At 45.1% G+C, this 23,890-nt stretch overlaps 1 protein-coding gene across 1 annotated transcript in view; it reads left to right on the top strand.

The window, feature by feature from the left end:
* The window catches only part of dnah12 (dynein, axonemal, heavy chain 12), a 385,091-nt gene that overhangs the window by 180,250 nt on the left and 180,951 nt on the right, over nt 1–23,890 (top strand). Inside the window, exons 33-38 of the mRNA XM_038812830.1 lie at nt 5,915–5,998; nt 6,152–6,340; nt 8,365–8,484; nt 11,445–11,630; nt 16,938–17,089; nt 20,806–20,944. Coding sequence (XP_038668758.1) covers nt 5,915–5,998; nt 6,152–6,340; nt 8,365–8,484; nt 11,445–11,630; nt 16,938–17,089; nt 20,806–20,944 — 870 coding nt within the window. The remainder of the gene's footprint in view (nt 1–5,914; nt 5,999–6,151; nt 6,341–8,364; nt 8,485–11,444; nt 11,631–16,937; nt 17,090–20,805; nt 20,945–23,890) is intronic.

Here is a 23,890-nt window from a genome sequence, read left to right as displayed (position 1 = left end):
ATCCCGAAACTCATCATTAGCAAATTCTCCCCCATTGTTCGTAAGGAATTTTGCCGGTGGGTCCATTCCTGTCCCTGTCCATTTTTCCACGATTTGATCCAGAATTACTCTCTTTTCTTTACTTCGTACAATCGTTGATTGACTAAATCTAGTTGCTAAATCTACAAAATAAATATTTTATTGGCTTTATCACAGATCTTACGGTCCATGGCCACAATGTCGTTAAAATCCCTGTAGGGCTAGTGTCCTTCTGTACTTCCTACAAACTTCACAGCTATCACTAGCCTGTTCTATCAGTTTAGTATTATCTTCATCCCTTACCCCTGCATCCTTTAATAAATTTTCAGCCTCCGAGGTGACAGATGCGCAAATTGCCTATGCAGTTTTACTACAACAAGCTTTTATCAGCTAAAGTCCCATTTTCAACTGCCATAACACATCCTTAACAACTGTACTTGAAATATTATTTGTCAATAATGGAATACAATAATGTCCCGACTGTGTAAATTGTACGTCCACTGTCTTTCCAAAAACTGTTGCCTTATCCTGTTCCATATACAGCTTCATGTGTGCTTTCTTCGTCGATGGTCTGCCCAGAAGCAAAGGTATCTCACTTGATACAACGTCCGTGCTAATGAAATGGTTCACTCCAACAATATTGCAAGGGATCACCACTCTTTTCAGCGACTTCAGAGTATTTATCATCCCCAAACCTGAAACTTGTGGAATTTTCAAATTCTTAACCTTGTTATGATTTTCAGCATCCAATGAGTCCAGGTAACATTTTAACCAGTCAATCCCACACACAGTAGATGTGCAGCCACTGTCCAATACAGCACAATTGAAGTATTCTGCAACCAACACCCTCATTACCAGCGTAAAACTGCTTGTTAATAGGACAACTCCTTCTTTTTGGTCACTATCTTTTTCCTCTTCTGACTCTTCTGTGTCATGTGTCGCTTCAAACACTATTATAACATGTTGGACAGTTGAAAGTCTAATGGTAATGAGAGGCACATTGAGAAAAATCGATTTATCATGCCCCGTGCATTTCTGGGGTTCATCTTCCTATTGTAGGTTCTAGGTTTCTGTCTTCATAATTTCCGGGTCCCGATCTCCTTCTATAGTTTTGGAACCTGTTTGTAGCCGGCGGTTTCGCCATCCTGTTAGTAGTGCATCTTCCATATTCTGCTTTATTGCAGACTGACCTATTTGGGTCATCAGAGCCATCGGAATCGAATGTTTCCCCAGAAACCTTTTTAAAGCTTCTGTCATCTGATCGAATAAGGTATCCTTATTCGCAAACTGATCTCCTGTCAAAACCAGGAGCCTATCCATGTTGCTCACTCTAGCACAGTCAAGTAATTTAAAGGCCAACACAGACTGTGGAAATTCCAGGTTGTGTTTCTGCAGCCTTTTATATAGTCTGCCAAATTTCATTATATAGTCTTACATGGAGAATTCCTCTATTTTCCGGAACCTATCAAAATCCGACCATGCTTCATACACACTTAACAAGTCATCCTTTTTATAAATCTTATCCATATAATGTAATAGAGTCTCCAGACCTTCCCGGCCATCTTTATTCTAGGTTCAACCATGTATCTTTTTTTTTCTTCTCACTCTTTGGTTTGGTCTCGAAAAGTTGTATGTTTCAACCCTTCACATTTGCACAGCAACCGTCCTATGCTACCATTTGTTAGACGTTTAGCTGCTGTTGTATAAAGAATCAAAGGTTCTTCTCCTTTTCACAAACACCTTTATTTCACTTTAACAAACTCTGCACAAAACTCTGACACAAAGGCCACCTGAAGCCTCTTTACATATCAGTGTCAATTATTGGATACTGAACATAAATGAGACAACTAATTGGAATGTGTCTTAACCCACTACTTGACAATTGGTGATATTGCTTTGCCTTCTTTCAACAAACCCAGCAATGGCTTGTGATCTGTAATTATAGTGAATTTCCGCCTATACAAGTACTGGTGAAATTTCTTCACCGTGAAGATCACAGCCAGTCCTTCCTTTTCGATTTGGCCGTACTTTGGTTCTGCTGCTGCCAGCGTCCCAGAAGCAAACGCTATAGGTCGTCCCTGTCCATTTTGCCCTGTGTGTGCCAAAACTGCACCAACACCATATGGAGACGCGTCGCATGTGAGCACCAACTCTTTCCTTGGGTTGTAGTGTGCCAAGACATTCTCTGAGGGAAGCTGTTCTTTTATCTTCTTGAAATCCCTTTCTTGGTGGGTGGACCACTCCCAAGCTTGCCCCTTTTTTAGTAATTGGTGTAGGGGGTCCAAGATGGAAGCTCTGTTCTGTATGAACTTTCCATAATATGTCACCAGTCCTAAAACAGACCTTAACTACTGGATTCTGGTGGGGGCCGGGGCATCTTTAATTGTCCTCACCCGATCCTCCAAAGGGTGTAGCCTGATTTGTCAACCTTGTATCCCAAATAAGTTACTTGAGATGCGAGGAAAACACATTTCTCCCACTTTAGGCGCACATCTGCTGCTGAAAACCTCCTAAGGACTTCCTCCAGGTTTTGCAGGTGTTCTACCTTTGTTTTTCCTGTAAATGGCAACTTTTGATAATATTGCAATATATTCTCCATTAGGGGCAGCACGGTTGTGAAGTGGGCTAGCCCTGCAGCCTCGCGGTGTCGAGATTCCAGGTCTAATCCCGGCTCTGGGTCACTGTTTGCACGTTCTCCCCGTGTTTGCATGGGTTTCGTCCCCACAACCCAAAGATGTGCAGGTTAGGTGGATTGGCCACGCTAAATTGCCCATTAATTGGAAAAGATTAATTGGGTACACTAAAAATATATTCTCCATTGTGCTCTGGAATATCGCACAAGCTGACGATACCCCGAAGGGTAATCTTGTATACTGAAAAAGGCTCTTCAAGGTGTTTATCGTTGCGAATTATTGGGACTCTTCGTCCAGCTTCAGCTGTCGACATGCATGGCTAATCGTCAGCTTTGAGAATAGGAGTCCTCCAGCCAGCTATGTATACAAATCCTCAATCCGGGGAATTGGGTATTTGTCCAGTTGTGTGTAGCGATTAATCGTTTGTTTGAAACCTCCACAAAGGCGGACCGAGCTGTCCGGCTTAAGGATAGGCACCACGGGTGCTGCCCTCTCAGCAAACTGGAGCAGTTTTATTATTCCCCACGCACTAATTGTTTTATTTCCATATCGACTTTCTGCCTTAATGCGAAGGGTACTGGTCGGGCCTTTTAGAATTTTGGGACTGCCTCTGGATCTACATGCAATGTTGCCTTTGCTCCCTTTATTGTTCCGAGCCCTTCTCGGAAAACCTCTGGCTATTTGCACAGGAGTTCACTCAGGCAACCATTTTCCAGCTGGAAAATATTTACCCAATCCAGCTGGATTTCTTTTAGCCAGTTTCGTCCCAATAAGCTTAGACCCACACCTTTCACTACCATTAAAGGCAGCCTAACCAGTTGCTCTCCATAAGCCACAGTTACATGTGTTGTGCCCAACACTCTCAGTGGTTCCCCTGTGTATGTCCTCAGTTTTGCCGAGGTCCTGGCTAGGAATAAGGGTTGGAGTCTAGTACAAATTTTATTGAATACTATTTCCCCTATCACTGATACAGCTGCTCCAGTGTCGACCTCCATCAGTGTGGGACGTCCATTCAACCTTATGGATAATTTAATAGGTTTTGATTTCACCATCGTTACACAATTTACCTCGTCGGAGGTAGTTGGGACTTCTAGGGTATTCATTCTCCTGTACCCTGGCCTATGTGACCTTCTCCAAGATGATGGTTTTGGGCTTCTATTTCATCTTTCTGGTTCCGATCTCTGGCAACAACTACAATATTTTACCAGGCGAAAGGCTGCAGGGGCTGCCGTCTGTCTGGACCTAATTTTCCCTTGCTTGGGAGGGCTTCTGCGAGTGGGCCTGGTTAACTTAGTTTGCGAGTCATTTCTGAGGGTGGCTATGCAGTTGCCTATCCCCCAGCGGTAGTCCCTTAACTCAGTTTCACTTGTATGGCCGTCTACCTCCGTCGGAGTACCCTGTAACTCATGCGCTCCGCATGCCGCTTTTTCTCAGGACAAAGCCAGCTGCCATGCTTATTTGCAATCCAGCTCGGTTTCTGCTAGCAGACATTTCTGTATTGCTAAAGTATTTATTCCACATACCAAACAGTCACGGAGCATCTCATTTAGCGTGAGGCCAAATTCTCAAGCCTCTGCTAATCGCCTTAATCTTGTTAAAACGTTTGTAACTGATTCCCCAGTGCTTCGGAATGCTGAGTAAAACCGGTACCTTTGCAGGATCAGAGGTGGCTTAGGGTCATAGTACTCTTTTACTAAGTCCGTCAATTCCTGGAAAGTTTTCGTGTCCGGTGCCTCCGGAAAAGTGAGATTGCGCATAATGGCAAAATGCAGCAGCTGCTGACGAGCAGGTTTCTTCGGGTTGTTCCGTTTTCCTCGTCGCCACTGTAATAAGTCCACGGAGGCAGAGGTCCCGTCACCAGAATTCCTTTTATTTGCAAACCCAACAGCTGAACAACCATGACCATTCCGTCTGCTGTCTACACCGGGAGTGCAGAGGATCTGACACTCCCTGGTATATACACAGAAAGGGGTTCCCCGATTGGGCCACTAATCAAGGAATTTGTATTCTAATTGGCCAATATCAAAGGCCTGGCCTAAGTCATTACACTAACCAATTAATATAACAGTTGGGTGTCATTCTATTGGGTATGCCACCTGAAATCCATTTCTTGCTTCTGGCCAGCTGGCAATTCCAGCAATGATCGGAGACTTGCTACAGAAAAAGAATGATACCCAATTATTGTAATGGTCTGCGCCTCACGCTCAAATTACTTTGCAAGATTGGGCTCATCTGAAACTCTGCCCTTGTTAAAATTGGAGCTTAAGGGAATTTCACTCCCGGGTATGGTGTGCAGAGAGCAGTGAATGCCTCGCTCTACAAGCCTGAACTCTAAAAATGGCTGCCCACAGTTTGAAATTTCACTCTGGGAGGCAGGCTGGATTAGAGGTTTGGCCTGAATCCCTGGAAAATGTACTGAGGTTGCCAGGTGCGCAGGTGAGCTGAATTGAATGCTTGGCTCTGTTCTCTTTGAGCACTTTGTTTAATTAAATTTTAAATAATTAAAGCAAAAAACAGCTTTGCCGCCCTCAATCCTCCAACAGTCCCCATGCCCCATCCATGCCAACTTATGCCACCTTATTCCCCCACTCATCCACATGGCATCTCTTGCATGCCCCCTACCCACTCCCATGACTTATGGCCTTAAAAGCTCCTATGCCAACTTAGTGCCTACTCATGCCAACCCATGCCCTCCACCCTTTGCCTTACATGCAAACGCACCCACAATCCTCATTTCTTTGACAGCTTCAACAGTTCCAATGAGAGTGCATAAAAAGTGCATACATTTTTGTTTTCTATTCACAATCACCTCTTCCAAAGACGTCCCAGGACATTACCAAAGGGGCATCTTACCTCTCCCTGGCTATCCAAATTAATTCGCCAAGTTCAGACCAACTCTTACTTAGTCTAATCTGCACACTCTGGATTTCACATTCTTGGCCTCCCAAAATCCCACTTCAGTGGAGGCAGTTTAGTAACACACTGCGCATGTGCAAACCTCGGGCTGATTCCTACACCGCTCTCACCAAAATAGTAAGTACCCTGAATGAGGGAAGGACCTAGAATTACCAGGCTCATTTCCCCATTTTAACTACGATTTTATCTACACTCTCCACCATAGTCAAAATCTGGGCCGAAGTTTGAAAAATGTTTAAGGGACAATTTTGTACGTTAAACTTGAATACTGCCCTTTTTAATCTTAACCATCATTAGTTATAACCAAGTGTTCAATCATGTTAACATTTCATATGTTTTATTATCAGCTATGTTTGATGAGTGGAGAGATCATTCAAATGTCACAACAGATGAGCCTCATTTTTGAAGCAATGGATCTTTCCCAAGCCTCAGTAAGAGCCCTTTTATTTTGTTCTGCATGATTGTAGTGATCAATTGTTTTTATTCAAAATAAAATGCAGCTATTAAGTTAGTCAAATATATTAGGAAAACTGAATGGTATTGCTTTGTTCCTTAAGCACATTTTTAAAAATTTATATTATTAGCCTGCTACAGTCAGTCGTTGTGGTATGATCTATCTGGAGCCAGCTCAGCTGGGCTGGAAGCCTATTGTAACATCCTGGCTTAAACGTCTTACATATGTATCACATCATAAAGATATGCTCACTATGTTGGAGGATCTCTTTGACTGGCTGGTGCCTCCTGCACTTCACGTCCTTCGCAAGCAGTGCAAGGTAAACAAAAGATGGCTATTCATTAAAATTGCAAAATATAAGTGAATGTTAAATTGTCAAGAAGCATGTATTTAAAATTACTAAACTTAAAAGGAAAACGTCTTATGACCTGTCCAGTAGGAACAAGGAGCAAAGTGAATTCCAAACCTGAAAATGGACCAGTTTCAGTTGATTTCAATCAATTTCATCCTTCATAAAGGGGAAAAAATATGGCTACACAATGGCATTTTGTTTTTCTTGCCCTATTCCCCAGATGGTGTCTGAAATCTTGACTAGAGACACAGCAATGAAAGACATTTTGATTTTATGCTTTAATGGTTCAAAAGGAAATTAGCCTGTCAGTCATGTGACAATGGAAAGGAGGTGAATAGTGTGAAGGGCGGGGTGGGCGATCTTTTAGGCTGGAGGACCACATGTGTGTGTGGAATTTTTATGGCACGGGGGGGGTGCGGAACAACCAAAAACACTCAAGGAACAATTATAAGAAAGGTAAATTTTGGTACAAATAAACATGAGATATTTATCATGATAATTATACCCTTGTAATATACATGCATCATAAATAATGACAAAACCAAATGCATCCTCTTTTTCATGCCCTCTTAATGTAATCTGAACAATGGAGTCGGTCACACCCGTTCCAATCCATCAAAGTTCAGTGTCACTCTTTATCCCTCTCCGCAGATTCTGATGATCTGCTGAATATTTCCAGCATTTTCTGCTTTTATTTCAGATTTCTAGCATCTGCAGTATCTTACTTATGTCTGCCAATATAAATGCTGATTTTCTGTGATCTGCAATTTAGGATAAAGTAGCCTGCTCGATCAACGCCAATCACCACCTTAAACATTTGTTCCTCCACCATCGATGCACAGTGGCAACAGTGCAAACCATATGCAAGAGGCACTGCTGCAATTCACCTTCTTTGACAGGACCTTCTAAACCCACAACCTCTACCACCTAGAACATTGTTTACTGCATAGGAACATCACCACCTGCAAATGCTGGTCTAAGACACAGGGATGGTTTTCCCATGCAATGCATTTTGCAGTAGATGAAGCCTAAAGCAGGCACAAGCCTCCTAAAATTATACAAATACAGTTTTGATCAATTTTAATTGTGGCCTGATCAGGGAAGCTGACATTGTTTTTTTTGGCAGAACAGGCTGTTCTGGTAAGGCTGGATCTTTTCTAGGGCCAAAATGAGCTCCTTTGTGCCCTGAAAAGTAATGGCCTCCCGTGCTCAACTGCTACCTTTCCTCTAAGCGCAGGGTCACTTGATGATCACAGCCACTCTGCATCCTCTGGGCAGGAATTGAACAGGCACTATTTAAATGAGGCCCAAGCGATGAAATTCATCATTACATCCTGCTGGGCAGGAAATTATGTCACCAGAATATTCTCCTACCACTGTCCTGCTCCATGTTAAAATCTGTTCCATTAAGTCAGGTGGACACATTGCATTGTAAGATTTAGTACGCAAAAATAAGTTTTGTTTTATTCGTTCCTGGGATTTGTGCGTCGCAGGTTGTGCTAGCATTTATTACCCATCCCTAATTGCCCTTGAGGGGGCAGTTAAGAGACAACAATATTGCTGTGGATCTGGAGTCACATGTAGGCCAGACCAGGTAAGGACTGCAGATTTCCTTCCCTAAAGGACATTAATGAACCAGATGGATTTTTACGATAATCGACAGTGGTTCCATGGTCATCATTAGACTTTTAATTCCAGATTTTTATTGCATTCATATTTCACCATCTGCAGTGGTGGGATTTGAACCTGGGTACCCAGAGCATTACTCTGGGTCTCTGGTTAACTAGTCCAGTTACAATACCACTACACCACCACCTCCCCAGAAAAGTTATGAATTTCTAATAAAAATACTAAAATAGATTTTAAGAAAATAGATTTTTAGGTGATTTTTAATTGACAGATGAACAGTAAGATATAATTAAATTATTTGTCATTATCAAGTAAGTATTGTAATGGATATTACTGATATAATTTCTATGTCAAATACTCAGGAACTTGTCCCAACATCTGACAGCAATACTGTGGTTTCACTGACTCATCTTTTTGACATGCTTCTCAATGACCAACTGACAGAAGACTCTGATTCCAAGAACGTTCGTGTCTGGATAATGGTAAGAAATACTATTCTTAGTATTATTTTTTAAAATAAAATCCCTGGAATACAGAAAGAGGCTATTTGGCCCACCGAGTCTGCACCGACCTAATCCTTATCCCCGTAATCTAACCTGCTCATCCCTGGACATGAAGGGGCAATTTAGCATGGTCAATCCACCTAACATGCACATCTTCGGACTATGGGAGGGAATACGAGCACCCGGAGGAAACCCATGCAGAGACGGGGAGAACATCCAAACTCCACATAGACAGTCACCCAAGGTCAGAATTGAACCCAGGTTCTTGCTGCTGTGATAACCTCTGTGCCACTGCGCCATCCCTATTTTCTATTTTGTGAGATGAAAACTGGTGATTTTTCTTAAATCCTGTTTTCAGTTCTAAGTATCTGGGTGGCTTACTCCAGGTCTCCACAATTCCATTCCAAAGCAGGCAAATGGTGCTATGCATAAATGACATGAGGTTATTCTACTCCTAATCTCATAGCAACTATCTTTATTATGAATCTAGCTGTTATGCAGGTTTTATATTAAATCATAAATATTGGAACTGATCGATGAAACATTGTAATTCCACTTGGTAGCTGAATGTTGTGGCCTTATGCCTTGATATGAAGGTCATAACACTTTCCACCCCCCAAAATCCTGAACGGCCTCACCCGTGACAGATTGATGAGCAGAACCTCTGGTCTGTTTCGCCTTGGGCTGGTCTGTGCGGGACCCTTGGCATGTAGCGTACGGAGGACAATCATTTTCTAGCTGATTGTCAGAGTGACGCTGCCACAGTTTGATCCATCGCTGCGCCCAGGTCCTTGGTCGCAGCAGACGGTTGCGTCTCCACCTCTGAGTCAGAAGCCAAAGTTGCTGCGAATAGCATTTCAGTGTCATGGGTGTCCGGAAACTATGGAGGCAACAAGGGCGGTGGTGATGGCAACAACCATGCCAGGGCATCTGAACAAGGATCAGCTAGTTCTGGAGTACAGTTAGAGCTGATCCACATGCCTATTTGATTCCAGGCCCTGTGCCTGTATCATGTAGGCGACTGGTCCCGTCAGTTTAACTATGACACCCAGGATGCATATGGCATTGTCGCTGAAGTTCCGTATGTGAATTGTGATGCCGGGTGAAAATCATCGAAGGGGCTTGTGCCTTCGTACATACCTGAGCCTCGCTTTGCTGATATTGGGGGGGGGAGGGGGGGAAGGTCTGCAGCAGAGAGGAGTGTTCTGAATTGGAGTCCAGGTTCAGGTATGTACGAAGGCACCATCCCATGAGCAGTTCCGATGGCGCCACCCCTGTGGTGGTGTACGGTGTCGTTCTGCAGCAAAAGAGAAAAGGGGCCAGACGCTTTTCGATAGAGCCCGTGGTCTGCTGCATCACTCATTTAAACATTTGGACTGCTCACTCAGCAAAACCGTTCAACGCCGGGTGGTATGGTGTGGATGTGGCGAATCCAGTTGGTTCGCAAAAAGGCCCCAAATTCTGTGCTAATAGCCGCCATCCCATCCTCATCACCAGTGTTGGATCCAGACAGAGTGGAAGCGATGATGAAGGCAAAACAAAAAGTTTTAATCACACAATACAATGTACAAACCCCACTCTCCGAAGGGTTCTCCCACCCTGACCCCATCCAGGTCGGGGTTCACATCCATCAGGCCTCCTTTGTTAAGGAGAAGTCCCACCCCCTTAACAGGGAAGTTCGTATACCAAGGAGGTCACAGTGACCCGAATAGTCTACACCTGGTGACCTCAGTGAGGGTTATAACAAGAAGATTAAGAGGTGATATCTTTGGAAAATTGAAGGGGCTTGACTGGATAGACAATGAGAGGTGGTTCCCCTGACTGGGGATCCTAGAGCATGGGGACTCAGTCCTCAGGATAAGGGGTGGATCATTGAGAACTGATATGAAGAGAATTTTTTTCACTCAAGGGGCTGTGAATCTTTGCAATGCTCCATCCAGAGTGTTGTGGATGCTCCGTTATTGAATACATTTAAGACTGAGATAGACAGATTTCTGGTCTCTTGAGGGAACCAATGGCTATAGGGAACTGATGGGAAAGTGGAAGATCAGTCACAGTCATATTGAATGGTGAAGCAGGTTTGATGGACAGTTTGGTCGACACCAACTCCTATTTCTTATATTCTTTTACTTATCTGCCACTCATCCTTGCTTCTCAAAAATTAAGGGCGCGATTCTCCGCAAAGGCGGAGAGTCGTGAAGGCTGCCACGAAACTGGCCGTGTTTCACGGCAGCCTCCGCGCCCCCTCCCAGGACCCGATTCTGCTCCCCGGTCGGGGCTAGCATCGCGGCCCCGTGAACTCCGGCATCGCGGGCTTAACGAATTTCGCTAAGCCCGCGCGCCAAAGTTAGCGACGGCTGACGCATATGATGACGTCAGCCACGCATGCGCGGATTGGACGACTCCAACCCGCGCATGCGCAGATGACGTCATCCGCGCATATGCGTCAGACCCGCGCATGCGCGGTCCGTAATGCCCCTCAGCCGCCCCGCGGACATATCCTGCGGGGCGGCGGAGGGAGAAAGAGTGCGCGGGAATCGGACCTGCTGCCCGCGATCGGTGCCCACCGATCGCGGGCCCATGCCACCCTTGGCACGGCCGTGGTGCGGCCGTACCAATCGGTGGCATGGTTGTGCAGAACGGCACTTTGCGGCCGTTTTCACGAACTGGTATAGCAGGTGTATTAAAAATCGTGAAAACGGCCGTAAAGGCCTTGGAAATCGGCCCATCGGCCAGGGGAGAATCGCTGCTCGCCGTAAAAAAACGGCGAGCTGCGATTCGTGTCGGGGGGCGGGCATGGGGGGGGGGGGGGGGGGGGGGGAGAATAGCGGGAGGGTGTCGGACCAGCGTCGCTGTAAAAATTTGCGCCGCCCGCTATTCTCCGCCCCGTCGTGAGTGCGGAGAATCGTGCCCTAAATGTAACTTTTTCTTGTTTCCAGGCTGCCTTTTGCTTTGCCTTAATTTGGTCAATTGGTGCATCCTGTGACATAGAGGGTCGAAAGATATTTGATGCATTCATGCGTGAATTTATGTCCATAAAATCTACATTGCCACTACCAGCTTCTGTGGCAAAATGGGAGTGTCCCTTTGAGGATAAAGGGCTTGTCTATGACTACATGTATGAGGTATGACTTATTCTAATCCCTGAACAAACAGTTTTGAAAATGCAAAACAAATCAAGTTATTTATTTTCAATAAAAGATAGGATAACATAAAGCTCCCTACATAGTTGTTACATAAGTAATAGGCACTGGTGAATAAGTAATGATTTTAATAAGTTTTTTTGTCAGTCTTCTCTCCTTCAACTTGCTTTTCATAAAGGTGTTGATGGATGCTAGTCATCACTGGTACTTCACTCAAATCTTAAAAATAGTGTCAGCAGGCTGTTTGGATTCAAGAATGTCAAGAGTGGAACCAGATCTAGTCCTCATGTGATGTTTCTTGCACACTTATTAAATACAGATCAACTGCAGGGAGAGAAGGTGGTGCTGGTTAATGTATATGCCCCGAATTGGGATGATGCCGGCTTCATGAGGCGATTGTTGGGCCGCATTCCGGACCTGGAGGCAGGGGGCCTGATCATGGGGGGAGACTTTAACACAGTGCTGGATCCCCCACTGGACCGGTCCAGTTCAAGGACGGGTAGTAGACCGGCGGCGGCCAAGGTACTGAGGGGGTTTATGGACCAGATGGGAGGGGTGGATCCCTGGAGGTTTGGGAGGCCGAGAGCGCGGGAGTATTCCTTTTTCTCCCATGTCCATAGGGTCTATTCCCGAATAGATTTTTTCATCCTGAGCAGGGGATTGATCCCGAAGGTGCAGGATGCAGAGTATTCGGCCATAGCAATTTCAGACCATGCTCCGCACTGGGTTGATCTGGAGATGGGGGAGGCGTGGGACCAGCGCCCGCTCTGGCGCCTGGATGTGGGGCTGCTGGCTGATGAGGAGGTGTGTAGGAGGGTCCGGGGAAGTATTGAGGGGAACGTGATACCAACGACACGGGGGAGGTCCGGGTGGGGATGGTCTGGGAGGCTCTGAAAGCAGTGATCCGGGGGGAGCTGATCTCCATACGGACCCATAGGGAAAGGAGGGAGAGGAAGGAGAGGGAGAGACTGGTGGGGGAGCTCCTGGATGTGGACAGGAGATACGCGGAGGCACCGGAGGAGGGGTTGCTGGGGGAACGGCGTAGTTTGCAGGCCAAATTTGACTTGTTGACCACCAGAAAGGCAGAGACACAGTGGAGGAGGTCGCAGGGCGCGGTATATGAGTATGGGGAGAAGGCGAGCAGGATGTTGGCGCATCAGCTCCGCAGGCGGGATGCGGCTAGGGAAATTGGTGGAGTGACGGATGGGGGTGGGAATGTAGTGCAGAAGGGGACAGAAGTAAATGGGGTCTTTAGGGACTTCTACGAGGAACTGTACCGGTCAGAGCCTCCGATGGGGAGAGGGGGGATGGAGAGCTTCATGAACAGGCTATGTTTCCCAAGGGTTCAAGAGGAGCTGGTAGAGGGGCTGGGGGCGCCGATAGAGTTGGAGGAGCTAGTCAGGGGGATCGGGCAAATGCAGTCAGGTAAGGCGCCGGGGCCGGACGGGTTCCCGGTGGAATTTTATAAAAAGTATGCGGATCTGGTGGGTCCCCTGTTGGTGCGAGCCTTCAATGAGGCATGGGAGGGGGGGGGCTTTGCCCCCGACGATGTCGCGGGCACTGATCTCTCTGATCCTGAAGCGGGATAAGGACCCCTTGCAGTGTGGATCATACAGGCCTATCTCGCTCCTCAATGTTGACGCTAAGTTGCTGGCGAAGATCCTGGCCACCAGGATAGAGGACTGTGTGCCAGGGGTGATACATGAGGATCAGACAGGATTTGTCAAGGGACGGCAGCTCAACACGAATGTGCGGAGACTACTAAATGTTATTATGATGCCGGCAGTGGAGGGGGAGGCTGAGATAGTGGTGGCGCTGGATGCGGAGAAAGCATTTGATAGAGTTGAGTGGGGGTACCTGTGGGAGGTGCTGGAGCGGTTCGGATTCGGGGAGGGATTCATCAAATGGGTGAGGCTGCTCTACGCGGCTCCGATGGCAAGTGTAGTTACCAATGGAAGGAGATCGGAGTACTTTAGGCTCTACCGTGGGACCAGGCAGGGGTGCCCCCTGTCCCCCTTGCTCTTTGCACTGGCGATTGAACCTTTGGCTATGGCGTTGAGGGAGTCAGGGAGATGGAGGGGTCTGGTGCGGGGTGGGGAGGAACATCGTGTATCGCTATATGCGGACGACCTGCTGTTGTATGTGGCGGATCCAGAGGGTGGAATGCCGGGGGTGATGGAGCTGTTAGCGGAATTTGGGGGCTTCTCGGGCTATAAGTTAAATTTAGGCAAGAGTGAGGTATTTGTAGTACACCCGGGTGATCAGGAGGAGGGAATCGGGAGACTCCCATTTAAGAGGGCAGTGAAGAGTTTCAGATACCTGGGGGTGCAGGTGGCCAGGAGTTGGGGGACTCTCCATAAGCTTAATTTTACCAGGCTGGTGGAGCAGATGGAGGAGGAATTTAAAAGGTGGGACATGGTGCCGCTATCGTTGGCGGGTAGAGTGCAGTCCGTCAAAATGACGGTTCTCCCGAGGTTCTTGTTCCTTTTTCAGTGTTTGCCCATCTTTATCCCTAGGGCCTTTTTTAGAAGGGTGACTAGCAGCATCATGAGCTTTGTTTGGGCGCATGGGACCCCGAGGGTGAAGAGGGTCTTCTTGGAGCGGGGTAGAGATGGTGGGGGGCTGGCGTTACCCAATCTCTCGGGGTATTATTGGGCGGCCAATGTGTCGATGGTGCGCAAGTGGGTAATGGAGGGGGAGGGGGCAGCATGGAAACGGATGGAGAGGGCGTCCTGTGGGGATACAAGCCTGGGGGCCCTGGTAACGGCGCCGTGGCCGCTCCCTCCTACGAGGTATACCACGAGTCCGGTGGTGGCGGCTACCCTCAAGATTTGGGGGCAGTGGAGGCGACATAGGGGAGAAGTGGGGGGCTCAATGGAGGCTCCGTTAAGGGGGAACCATAGGTTCGTCCCGGGGAACATTGATGGGGGATTTCAGGGTTGGCACAGAGCGGGCATCAGACAGCTGAGGGACCTGTTTATTGATGGGAGGTTTGCGAGCCTGGGGGAGTTGGAGGAGAAATTTGGGCTCCCCCCGGGGAACATGTTCAGGTATCTGCAGGTAAAGGCATTTGCTAGGCAGCAGGTGGAGGGATTCCCTTCGCTTCCCGCGAGGGGGGTGAGCGACAGGGTGCTTTCAGGGGTCTGGGTCGGGGAGGGGAAGATATCCGATATCTACAAGGTTATGCAGGAGGCGGAGGAGGCGTCAGTAGAGGAGCTGAAAGCTAAGTGGCAGGGGGAACTGGGGGAACAGATCGAAGACGGGACATGGGCTGATGCTCTGGAGAGGGTTAATTCTTCCTCCTCGTGTGCGCGGCTTAGCCTCATCCAATTCAAGGTGCTGCATAGGGCCCACATGACTGGGACGAGGATGAGTAGGTTCTTTGGGGGTGAGGACAGGTGTGTCAGGTGCTCGGGGAGTCCAGCGAACCATGCCCATATGTTCTGGGCATGCCCGGCACTGGAGGAGTTCTGGAAGGGGGTGGCGAGGACGGTGTCGAGGGTGGTGGGATCCAGGGTCAAGCCAGGATGGGGACTCGCGATTTTTGTGGTTGGGGTGGAGCCGGGAGTGCAGGAGGCGAAAGAGGCCGGTGTGCTGGCCTTTGCGTCCCTAGTAGCCCGGCGAAGGATCTTGCTACAATGGAAGGATGCGAGGCCCCCAAGCGTGGAGACCTGGATCAATGACATGGCTGGTTTCATTAAGCTAGAGAAGGTCAAATTCGCCCTGAGAGGGTCGGTACAAGGGTTCTTTAGGCGGTGGCAGCCTTTTCTCGACTTTCTGGCTCAACGGTAGGGTACAGGGACAGTAGCAGCAGCAACCCGGGGGGGGGGAGGGAAAAGGGGGGGGCGACAATGACTATGTTTGTTTATTTAATTTTAATATATTTTTAAGTTCTTTTGTTGTTCATTGGGGTTGGGGGGTGGGGGTATGTGATACATGCGCCGATACGGTCTGGGGGTGTCACAGTTATTATGGGTTATTTTGTTGCATTTCATTGTTTGTCATGTTTTATATTTTCTGTAAAAAATTCCAATAAAAATTATATTCAAAAAGAAAAATTAAATACAGATCAGGAGAAAAAATTACAATTGATTTCTTCCCTTAACCCAGGGACATTAATTGCTCAGTGGGCGTATTTGGAATTAACAAATCCAAATTTTCTTTTAGTAAGGTATGAATATAAGTTTTCTTGTAAGTGGTATTATTAAACATTGTTATTTTATTCTCTGTATACATTCTTTCAGTCGAGGATTTTATCAAGCAAACTATGTTATCATCTCAATCAAAAGGTAAAAAATAGAGTTCCAGGAGTAGCCTGTCTGTAGTGCAGTTTGTGTAGTCAGAAGCTGATATGAATGCAAACTGCAACAGCGATTGAACTTTGCAGTTCTTGATTTTGAGGCTTCAGCTCCCATATGTCAGAGAATTTCCAGGATTTCCTGTGGAATTCTACCCATTCTGTCCTTGGACAATTTCAGGGAATGTAGTGCCCTAAAAAAAACTTCCAAAAGTTTACTATGGAAAGATAATTCATTCCAGAGGGTGGCGAAGGTATGCAACTGAAAATCATTGTTGGCTTCTTCAAGAATCCTCTCTCTGACTTCGGAGCATCATGACACCATGAAATCTCCATGATGTTCTGACCGGTTGTTCAGGGTAGGTGTACTGAACCAATTCCATTCATGCAAATATCCTCATCCCTGTGATTTGGCCATCCAAGATTAAAAGGATCTAAGAGCCTACAGTTCTAAATATGGGCAGCAAATATATTTTTGGAACATTACGGGGTACTTGTTGTTGTGAATAGGGGTGTTGAATAAAAAACAAGCAAATCATGCTAAACTTTTACAAATAACCTATTGGACTCACATGGAGTAATGTGTACAATTCTGGGATCCATACTTTTAAGAGATTTGGCAAAACCTTGGAGAGGTAACAGAGGGAGTTTAACCAGGACCATACGAGGTATGTGACTATGTAGAGATTGGAGAAGCTGAATTGCTTTCTTCAGAGAAAACATTTTAAAGGGGAGTTCTAATAGAGACTTTAAAATAATGAAGGAATTTGATAGAGTAAGCAGGGAGAAACTGTTTCTTCTGGCAAGTGGGACAGTAACCAGAAGTCATGGTTGGAGGACAGCATATCCCTAAAAATCAGTATGTTTTGAGGAGGTGAACAAAACCAAGAGAAACTGTTGAAAACGTAACATCAAATTAATTTAATGAACAGAAAGTAATATTAATTTGTACTATGAACTGCTTTCTATTGAATCTGCAACACCTATATCAGTTTAAAGGCAGAGGCCGTTGGGTCCATTGGAATGAAACAATAAAGACTATTTCTCTGGGTGATAAGAACACCAAAGTCCAAGACATCATTGTTCCTACAATGGACACAGTCAGATACACCTACCTGTTGGACCTCTGTGTTACAAATGGAAAGTAAGAAAGATACTGCTTATTAGAAAATGTTTTTTTAATTTGCACTGGTTCTCTTTTACGTTGTATAGTGAAACAGTCATATAGATAATCAAATTCTAAAACTGCCTTGTGAGGCTTCTGTTATATTGAGGGGAATTTTATGGAGCCTGCAAGAGTGGGAACCATAGCATGTGGGGTGACTGAGTTAGGTGGGAGCTGGTACTCGATTTCCAGATGGTCTGTTGAAATGCCAAGATTAAGTCAGTGCTGTGTTTGTGGCATGTCAGGTCTCATACTGGCATATGGTGAGTTCCCACTTGTAATATGCATGCCATGAATACTCATTCATGTAAATGTTTTTATAATTACATCCGACATTCAAATTAATGTCAGTAGTTCACAAGAACGACATGATATCCACTTCACATTCATTTAAAAGCTACGTGCATCAGTTAGCTTTACGCAGTTGATAAAAAGGTCATTGGTTTTCTTTGCTGACCTTTGCAGCACAAGGAGGGGGGCAGGAGAATGGTAACTTGCATGGAGGCTCAGGACCAGCAAGTGTGAATCAAGGATAAGGGGGAGGGGAGGTGTGCGTGCGCTCGCATGTGCGTTTGTGTGTGTGTACGCGTGCTGGCCTCGGGTCTGTCGTGTTATGCGTCTTCACGTAGCATAAGCTGCTTCCTTGATGTATACGCTGACAAAGGGAGGTTCATACTTGGAGATAGGTTTAACACATTTCTTGAACAGTTAACAATTCTCCTACTTGGGTTCGACTCTCCTGCTAATCTAACTATAGTAACTCTAACTAACCAGTCTGCTCTAATCCATGCGGTGGGTGTAATTCTTCCTGATCTGCCCCTGTCTCTCTGAGTGTCGCCTATGGAAAGAGAAAGAGCATGTGTGCCCTGTCCTTTTATATGGGTAGCCCCCTTGTGGTAGTGTCACCTTTGGGTGTGTCTTGACTGCCCATTGGTTGTATCCTATCTTACTGGCCTATTGGTTGAATGGCTGTGTGTCATGATGTCCCTGGTGCTCCCTCTAGTGTTTATTTAGTTCTAGTGTATTTACATTAACCCCTTGTGTATTTACAGTGCCCTAGTGTATCTACATTAACCCCTTGTGTATTTACAGTGCCCTAGTATATCTACGTTAACCCCTTGTGTATTTACAGTGATGCATATCACCACAGGGTCAGAGGCATTAATTTGTGGAAGAGGGAAAGGCTTAGTGTCCTGGGTATAATTACGGGTTTGGTGGTTGGGACAAGTGACAATCAGCAATTATTATTATTAAACATGAAGGTGACAGTAGAAGGATGGCAGGAAACAGGTACTATTGTAAACCCTATCATTACCATTTCTGCAATTCTCCAGAACCACATTTGGTGCCAGGATTGGTGCTTAAATTGGGAGGAGCCCAGTATGTTGTGGGTGGAGGTTTGGCTGTGGACAATGGAAGAGTTGAAACCCTCACTGCTCATCAGTTCTATGGGTGATCCATGGACATGTATTTGCCTTCTTCACATAGTTCAATTGCTGGAATACCTGTTGATCTACTTAGAGGGAGGTGATGGTATTGTGGTAGTGTCTAGAGGCCCAGGCTAATGCTCTGGAGATACTGGTTCAAATCCCACCACAGCAGCTGGTGGAATTTCAATTCAATTAATAAATCTGGAATTAATAATGACCATGAAACCATTGTTGATTGTCATTAAAACCTATTTATAACATAGAACATAGAACAGTACAGCACAGAACATAGAACATAGAACATAGAACAGTACAGCACAGAACAGGCCCTTCGGCCCTCGATGTTGTGCCGAGCAATGATCACCCCACTTAAACCCACGTAACCCGTATACCCGTAACCCAACAATCCCCCATTAACCTTACACTACGGGCAATTTAGCATGGCCAATCCACCTAACCCGCACATCTTTGGACTGTGGGAGGAAACCGGAGCACCCGGAGGAAACCCACGCACACACAGGGAGGACGTGCAGACTCCACACAGACAGTGACCCAGCCGGGAATCGAACCTGGGACCCTGGAGCTGTGAAGCATTGATGCTAACCACCATGCTACCGTGAGGCCCCTTGGCCCTCGATGTTGTGCCGAGCAATGATCACCCTACTCAAACCCACGTATCCACCCTATACCCGTAACCCAACAACCCTCCCCCTCCCCCCTCCCCCCTCCCCCTCCCCCCTCCCCCTGGGACCCTGGAGCTGTGAAGCATTTATGCTAACCACCATGCTACCGTGCTGCCCTAATTTGGTTTACTAATACTCTTTAGGGAAGGAATCTACCATCCTTACATGATCTGGCCTACATGTAACTCCAGACCCACAGCAATGGAGTTGGCTCTTAATTGCCTTCTGAAATTACTGAAAGCTACTCAGTTACATCAATTAAACATGATCCTGCAAAGCCCACATCACCAACATCTGGGTGTTGTGCCAAAATTGGGAGAACTATCTCGGGTTGAGCAACAGCCTGATGTAGTTATGCTCTCGGAATCATATCTTACAAATAATGTCCCAGAAACCACCATTACAATCTCTGGGTATATCCTGTCCCACTGGCTGGACAGACCGGGCCGAAAGGGAATTGTCATGGGAGTCCTCAACGTTGACTCTGGACCCCATGAAGTCTTGTATGTGCGTGCAATAGGGAGAGAAAATGTGTGTATGTGTGTGGTACAGAGTGGGGGATTGTAGGTTAGGGAGAGAGCACAAGGAGGGGTTTGAGAGAACATAGGAATGGAGAGGTTAAGAGAGTGTGCAGGCAGGACAGAATGTGTCCATAAGTCTGGCTCACTCAGTGTTCTCACTCACCCTCACCCACATGCACCATCGTGCACTCTCTTCACAGTGGGTGAGGGTGACTGAGTCAGCACCTTGAGACTGGGAGTGAGCCGGAAACAGACACTCATGCTATTACACTCAAATACACATCTTTATTTATTACTCTTTTTGCTCAGCGAGTTGTTTATTTTCATACTTTATTTTTTAAAAATTCATATTTAATGTTGTGCCAAACATTATCTTTACAAAATTTGCTCATTAGCTCCTTGAGTGAGAAAAAGTTTGGTCAAAATCCTGGAAGGCACTCCATAAGGCAACTCTTCACCACCATCTTGAGAGCAATAAGGAATCGGCAATAAATGCGGGCCTGGCCAGTGACGCCCACATCCCTCAAATTAATTTTTAAAATTTGCTATTAATCAAAGACTTAAGAGCTGATAAATTAGTTTTGAGCAAGAACTTTGCTTCGAACTTTGTATTAGATTTCATCCTCAGTGCTATAATAGATTGCCTGTCCATTATAGCAACTGCCTAATTTTCATCCCATTGGAATCAATGAAATGAAAATCAGGTGGATTCTATGAAGCCAAATAAACTGTTTCACCTAGGGGTGAAGACAAAAATCTTCCATTTATTTTTAAAGTTGAATTCTATCATTGAGAGTTATTGTAATCTTCATTTTTTATTGCCACTTCTGATTTCACCGGGATATGTAGCCATATAAAATGTGCATAATAACATTTTCTGCTTCATTCAATTTACTTTGTATTTATATGCATAATTTATATAAAGTAATATGCATTTAAGCGAGTTATTTATTCCATTATGTTTTGTGTATTCTTTACAGAATGTACATAGTTAGAAACCTAACTATCATATTTTATAATTTTAAACAATTTGTATAACTATTATTTTTTAATTCACACAGACCACTTCTGTTTGTGGGCCAGACTGGCACTGGGAAGTCACTCTATGTTCAAGATAAACTAATGAACAATTTAGATAAGGAGCGTTACGTACCTTTTTTCATCAACTTTTCTGCAAGAACTAGTGCTAATCAGATTCAGGTACTTCATCATGTTTTAAAGTCTCTGGACAAGGTGGGGAAAGGAGGATTGACAGGAACTTTGCTCCTTCTCATCTTTGAACAACCCTTGCCTGCATGAATTGTTAACATCTTGGTTGAGGCCTGTAACTTACTATGGGAAATTGTCCTGTACTGGAAACCATCGAAAATGCAATTTAAATTGCAAACTACAGATTGTTCGAATTGTGTTACATCAATAGTTACCCAGAAAAATTTACAAGAATTAAAACCATTTCTATCTTCTGTGTCCAGCAAGGCCTTACTCCCCACGCTGGGTTCAGCTAATGCCATAAAAATTAGTGTATGGCTTACTTACCTGCAACTGAGCTGCCCTTGACTGGTCCGCAGCTCCTGGCAGACTCTCTCTCTGCCTCTGATCCCAGAGGCTTACAAACCCCAACTCAACCCCTCTGTGAGAAATCACACAGAGTAAACCCAAAACAAAAAGGTACCTCCTGACATAGTCTATTTCCATAGCAACCTGGCATATCTGAAATGTTCTCTAGACTGAAATTCAAACTAATTATCTTTACCTTCAAAATATTCCTTTGGTTCTATAACCCACATGAATAGTTACACATCTTAACAAGAGCTCAGAGACGGGGCACACATTGTTTAGAGTTTTCCCACTCCCTATTCTGACCTTATTAAATAAACACAGGCCAGCCTTTGATTTCACTTATTTTAGGTTTGTTTACCAAGTTCTCAACCAGGGCCGGAATTCTACGTTGGTCCGCCCTGCTGTTGCTGCTAGTGGGAGATTCTGACGCTCAGACAGATCTCCCATTCACTGCAGCTAGACAGGAGAATCCCACTGCCGTGAACGGATGACGAATCCCACCCCAGGTGTTCCCATTTATCTTGCATTTTAAAATTTCCATCCCCAAACTAAAATTTATACTTAACATATGAATTTTAAAAATCAGATATTCGCAACAGTATGTTGTGATTTTAAAAAATGGCCTTGACTGTGACCTTCACAATTGAACAGTCCACTGGTTACTGTCCAGATATTACTGTCCAGTGGAATAATATTGGAAAAACTTAAAGTAGAAAAATGTCCTTCACATTGAACTATAAAAATGTTTTTCTTTGTACTTTAATATCTAACTTAACATAATTAGGATAGTTAACCTTAGTTTCCGAACAAACTATAAAATGTTTTGGTTTCTTATGTTTTAAATCTCCTCTTCATCCATTTAATGAACAGCTGATGCCGCATATTAGCATTCAAGCTTGCTGTGCACTGCAGCATTGCGTTCCAGTATTTGACTTGTGATTTACCACACAACAAATTCAAGCCTGTGCCTTCAGGGAGGTTTTAAGTGCAGGTCAGAGGATTCCCTATATAAAAATCAGGGGTTTAGTCATTCTGATGCTTCTGTACGCTTACTTAATTACTCACTGAGTTTGCAGATTAATTGACCATTAAATTTGCGATACAAAGTTAGGGCTGGTGATTAAGAGTGTAAGTACCTTTAAAATAATTGTTAATTGATCATTGTTAATGCATTGCTAATCCAACTGTCTGATGCTAGAAGGGGTCCATTATGTTCAGTCACATTTCTGCTTGTTGCAAATTCTTCTTAGAGATTTAAAGCTGTTCATATTTTTCATTTTTAGGATACTTCTTCTCCTTTCTGTCCTTTTCCACTCTCCCTCTCTTAACCTGTGCTACATCTTGCTCTTCACCGAGTCAGGATGACTTGGGAGTCTTTTAAAATTGGCGGGTAGGTCCAGATTTCTGCCCCATTCCCGGGTTGTCTGTTTTTTGGGAATATTTATAAAGGGTGCAGGCTGGTTCTGTCCAAAGCCTGCATGCAGCACTGCCAATCTTGCAAAGTTAGGCATGCCCTACTCTGCCGCAATTTTTATGGAGTTGGGCCAGGTTTTTCAAGAGTTGCGGTTCACAGCCCCTCAGGGGAGTTGTGATGTTGACCAGGACCCGTGATCCAGTCAATTGATAGACACAACTTTATCTTGAAATCAAATCATGTCTTTATTGAACACAAAATAAGATCCCAATACTTAGCATTACTACAAGAGAGATTCTATCATAAACTACATTGAAAACAAATAAATTATTCTACCTTCCTTTGCTACCAGTACAAGTTCACAAGCGTAGGTTAAACTATTAATCCTTATCTAACTTCTAGTAGTGGACTTAGGGAGGACGTCACAACCAAGTCGCACTTGGCCAGGCACAAATAGGGATCAGACTCCATCTTCAAGCTGGAAGCTTGAAGCTTCTTCCTTCTGCAATGTTCTGCAATGTTATCCTTCGAGGTTTCGCTAATGAAATCTCTTTGTCCTTCCTTCTTTTCCGATCTCGCTGACATATGCTCACAGGACAGCACCAATCAATCACCGTCCTCTTTGGTCACGAATGTTTAAAGAGCCATGACTCACTCAGGGGTTGTAATTCTCTCAGAAACACCACACACATGGGTCTGTGTTCAATCACTGTCTGTCTAAAGCATGGCAACAGCCATTGTCCAGTTAGCTCTTGTGCTCATGCCCTGACTGCGCATCCTGTTTTTCACTGCAGATCCTCGCGTTTATTCTGCTTATTTTGATACTTTTCAAACATCAGGCTTCATTTTGCTGGTGTCTTTAAGAATACCCATCAGGCTCTAGTGTCTCTTTTAACTTGGCCATATTTCCCAGTAATCTTAGGGCCAGGGCTACAGTGATCCCTAGTCTTCATGAAGAGGCATTTTAAAAGGCAAGTTCCAAAGGTCCTTCTCATGCCCCAAATGCCAAACTCTACCCCCGTGACCCCCCCGACCCTCCATGCCGAGCTATAGAACTTCAATGCCTATTGACCGACTATGCACTATCTAGAATTAATGAACTCCACAGTGACACTTAGAAAGTTTAAAAACAGCTTTGAAAAAAGTACTTAATTCAGAACTTTCTCCTATGT

The sequence above is a fragment of the Scyliorhinus canicula genome, chromosome 11 (genome assembly GCF_902713615.1).
Source record: "Scyliorhinus canicula chromosome 11, sScyCan1.1, whole genome shotgun sequence".
Lineage (NCBI taxonomy): Eukaryota > Metazoa > Chordata > Chondrichthyes > Carcharhiniformes > Scyliorhinidae > Scyliorhinus > Scyliorhinus canicula.
This window is presented reverse-complemented; position numbering and strand designations above follow the sequence as displayed.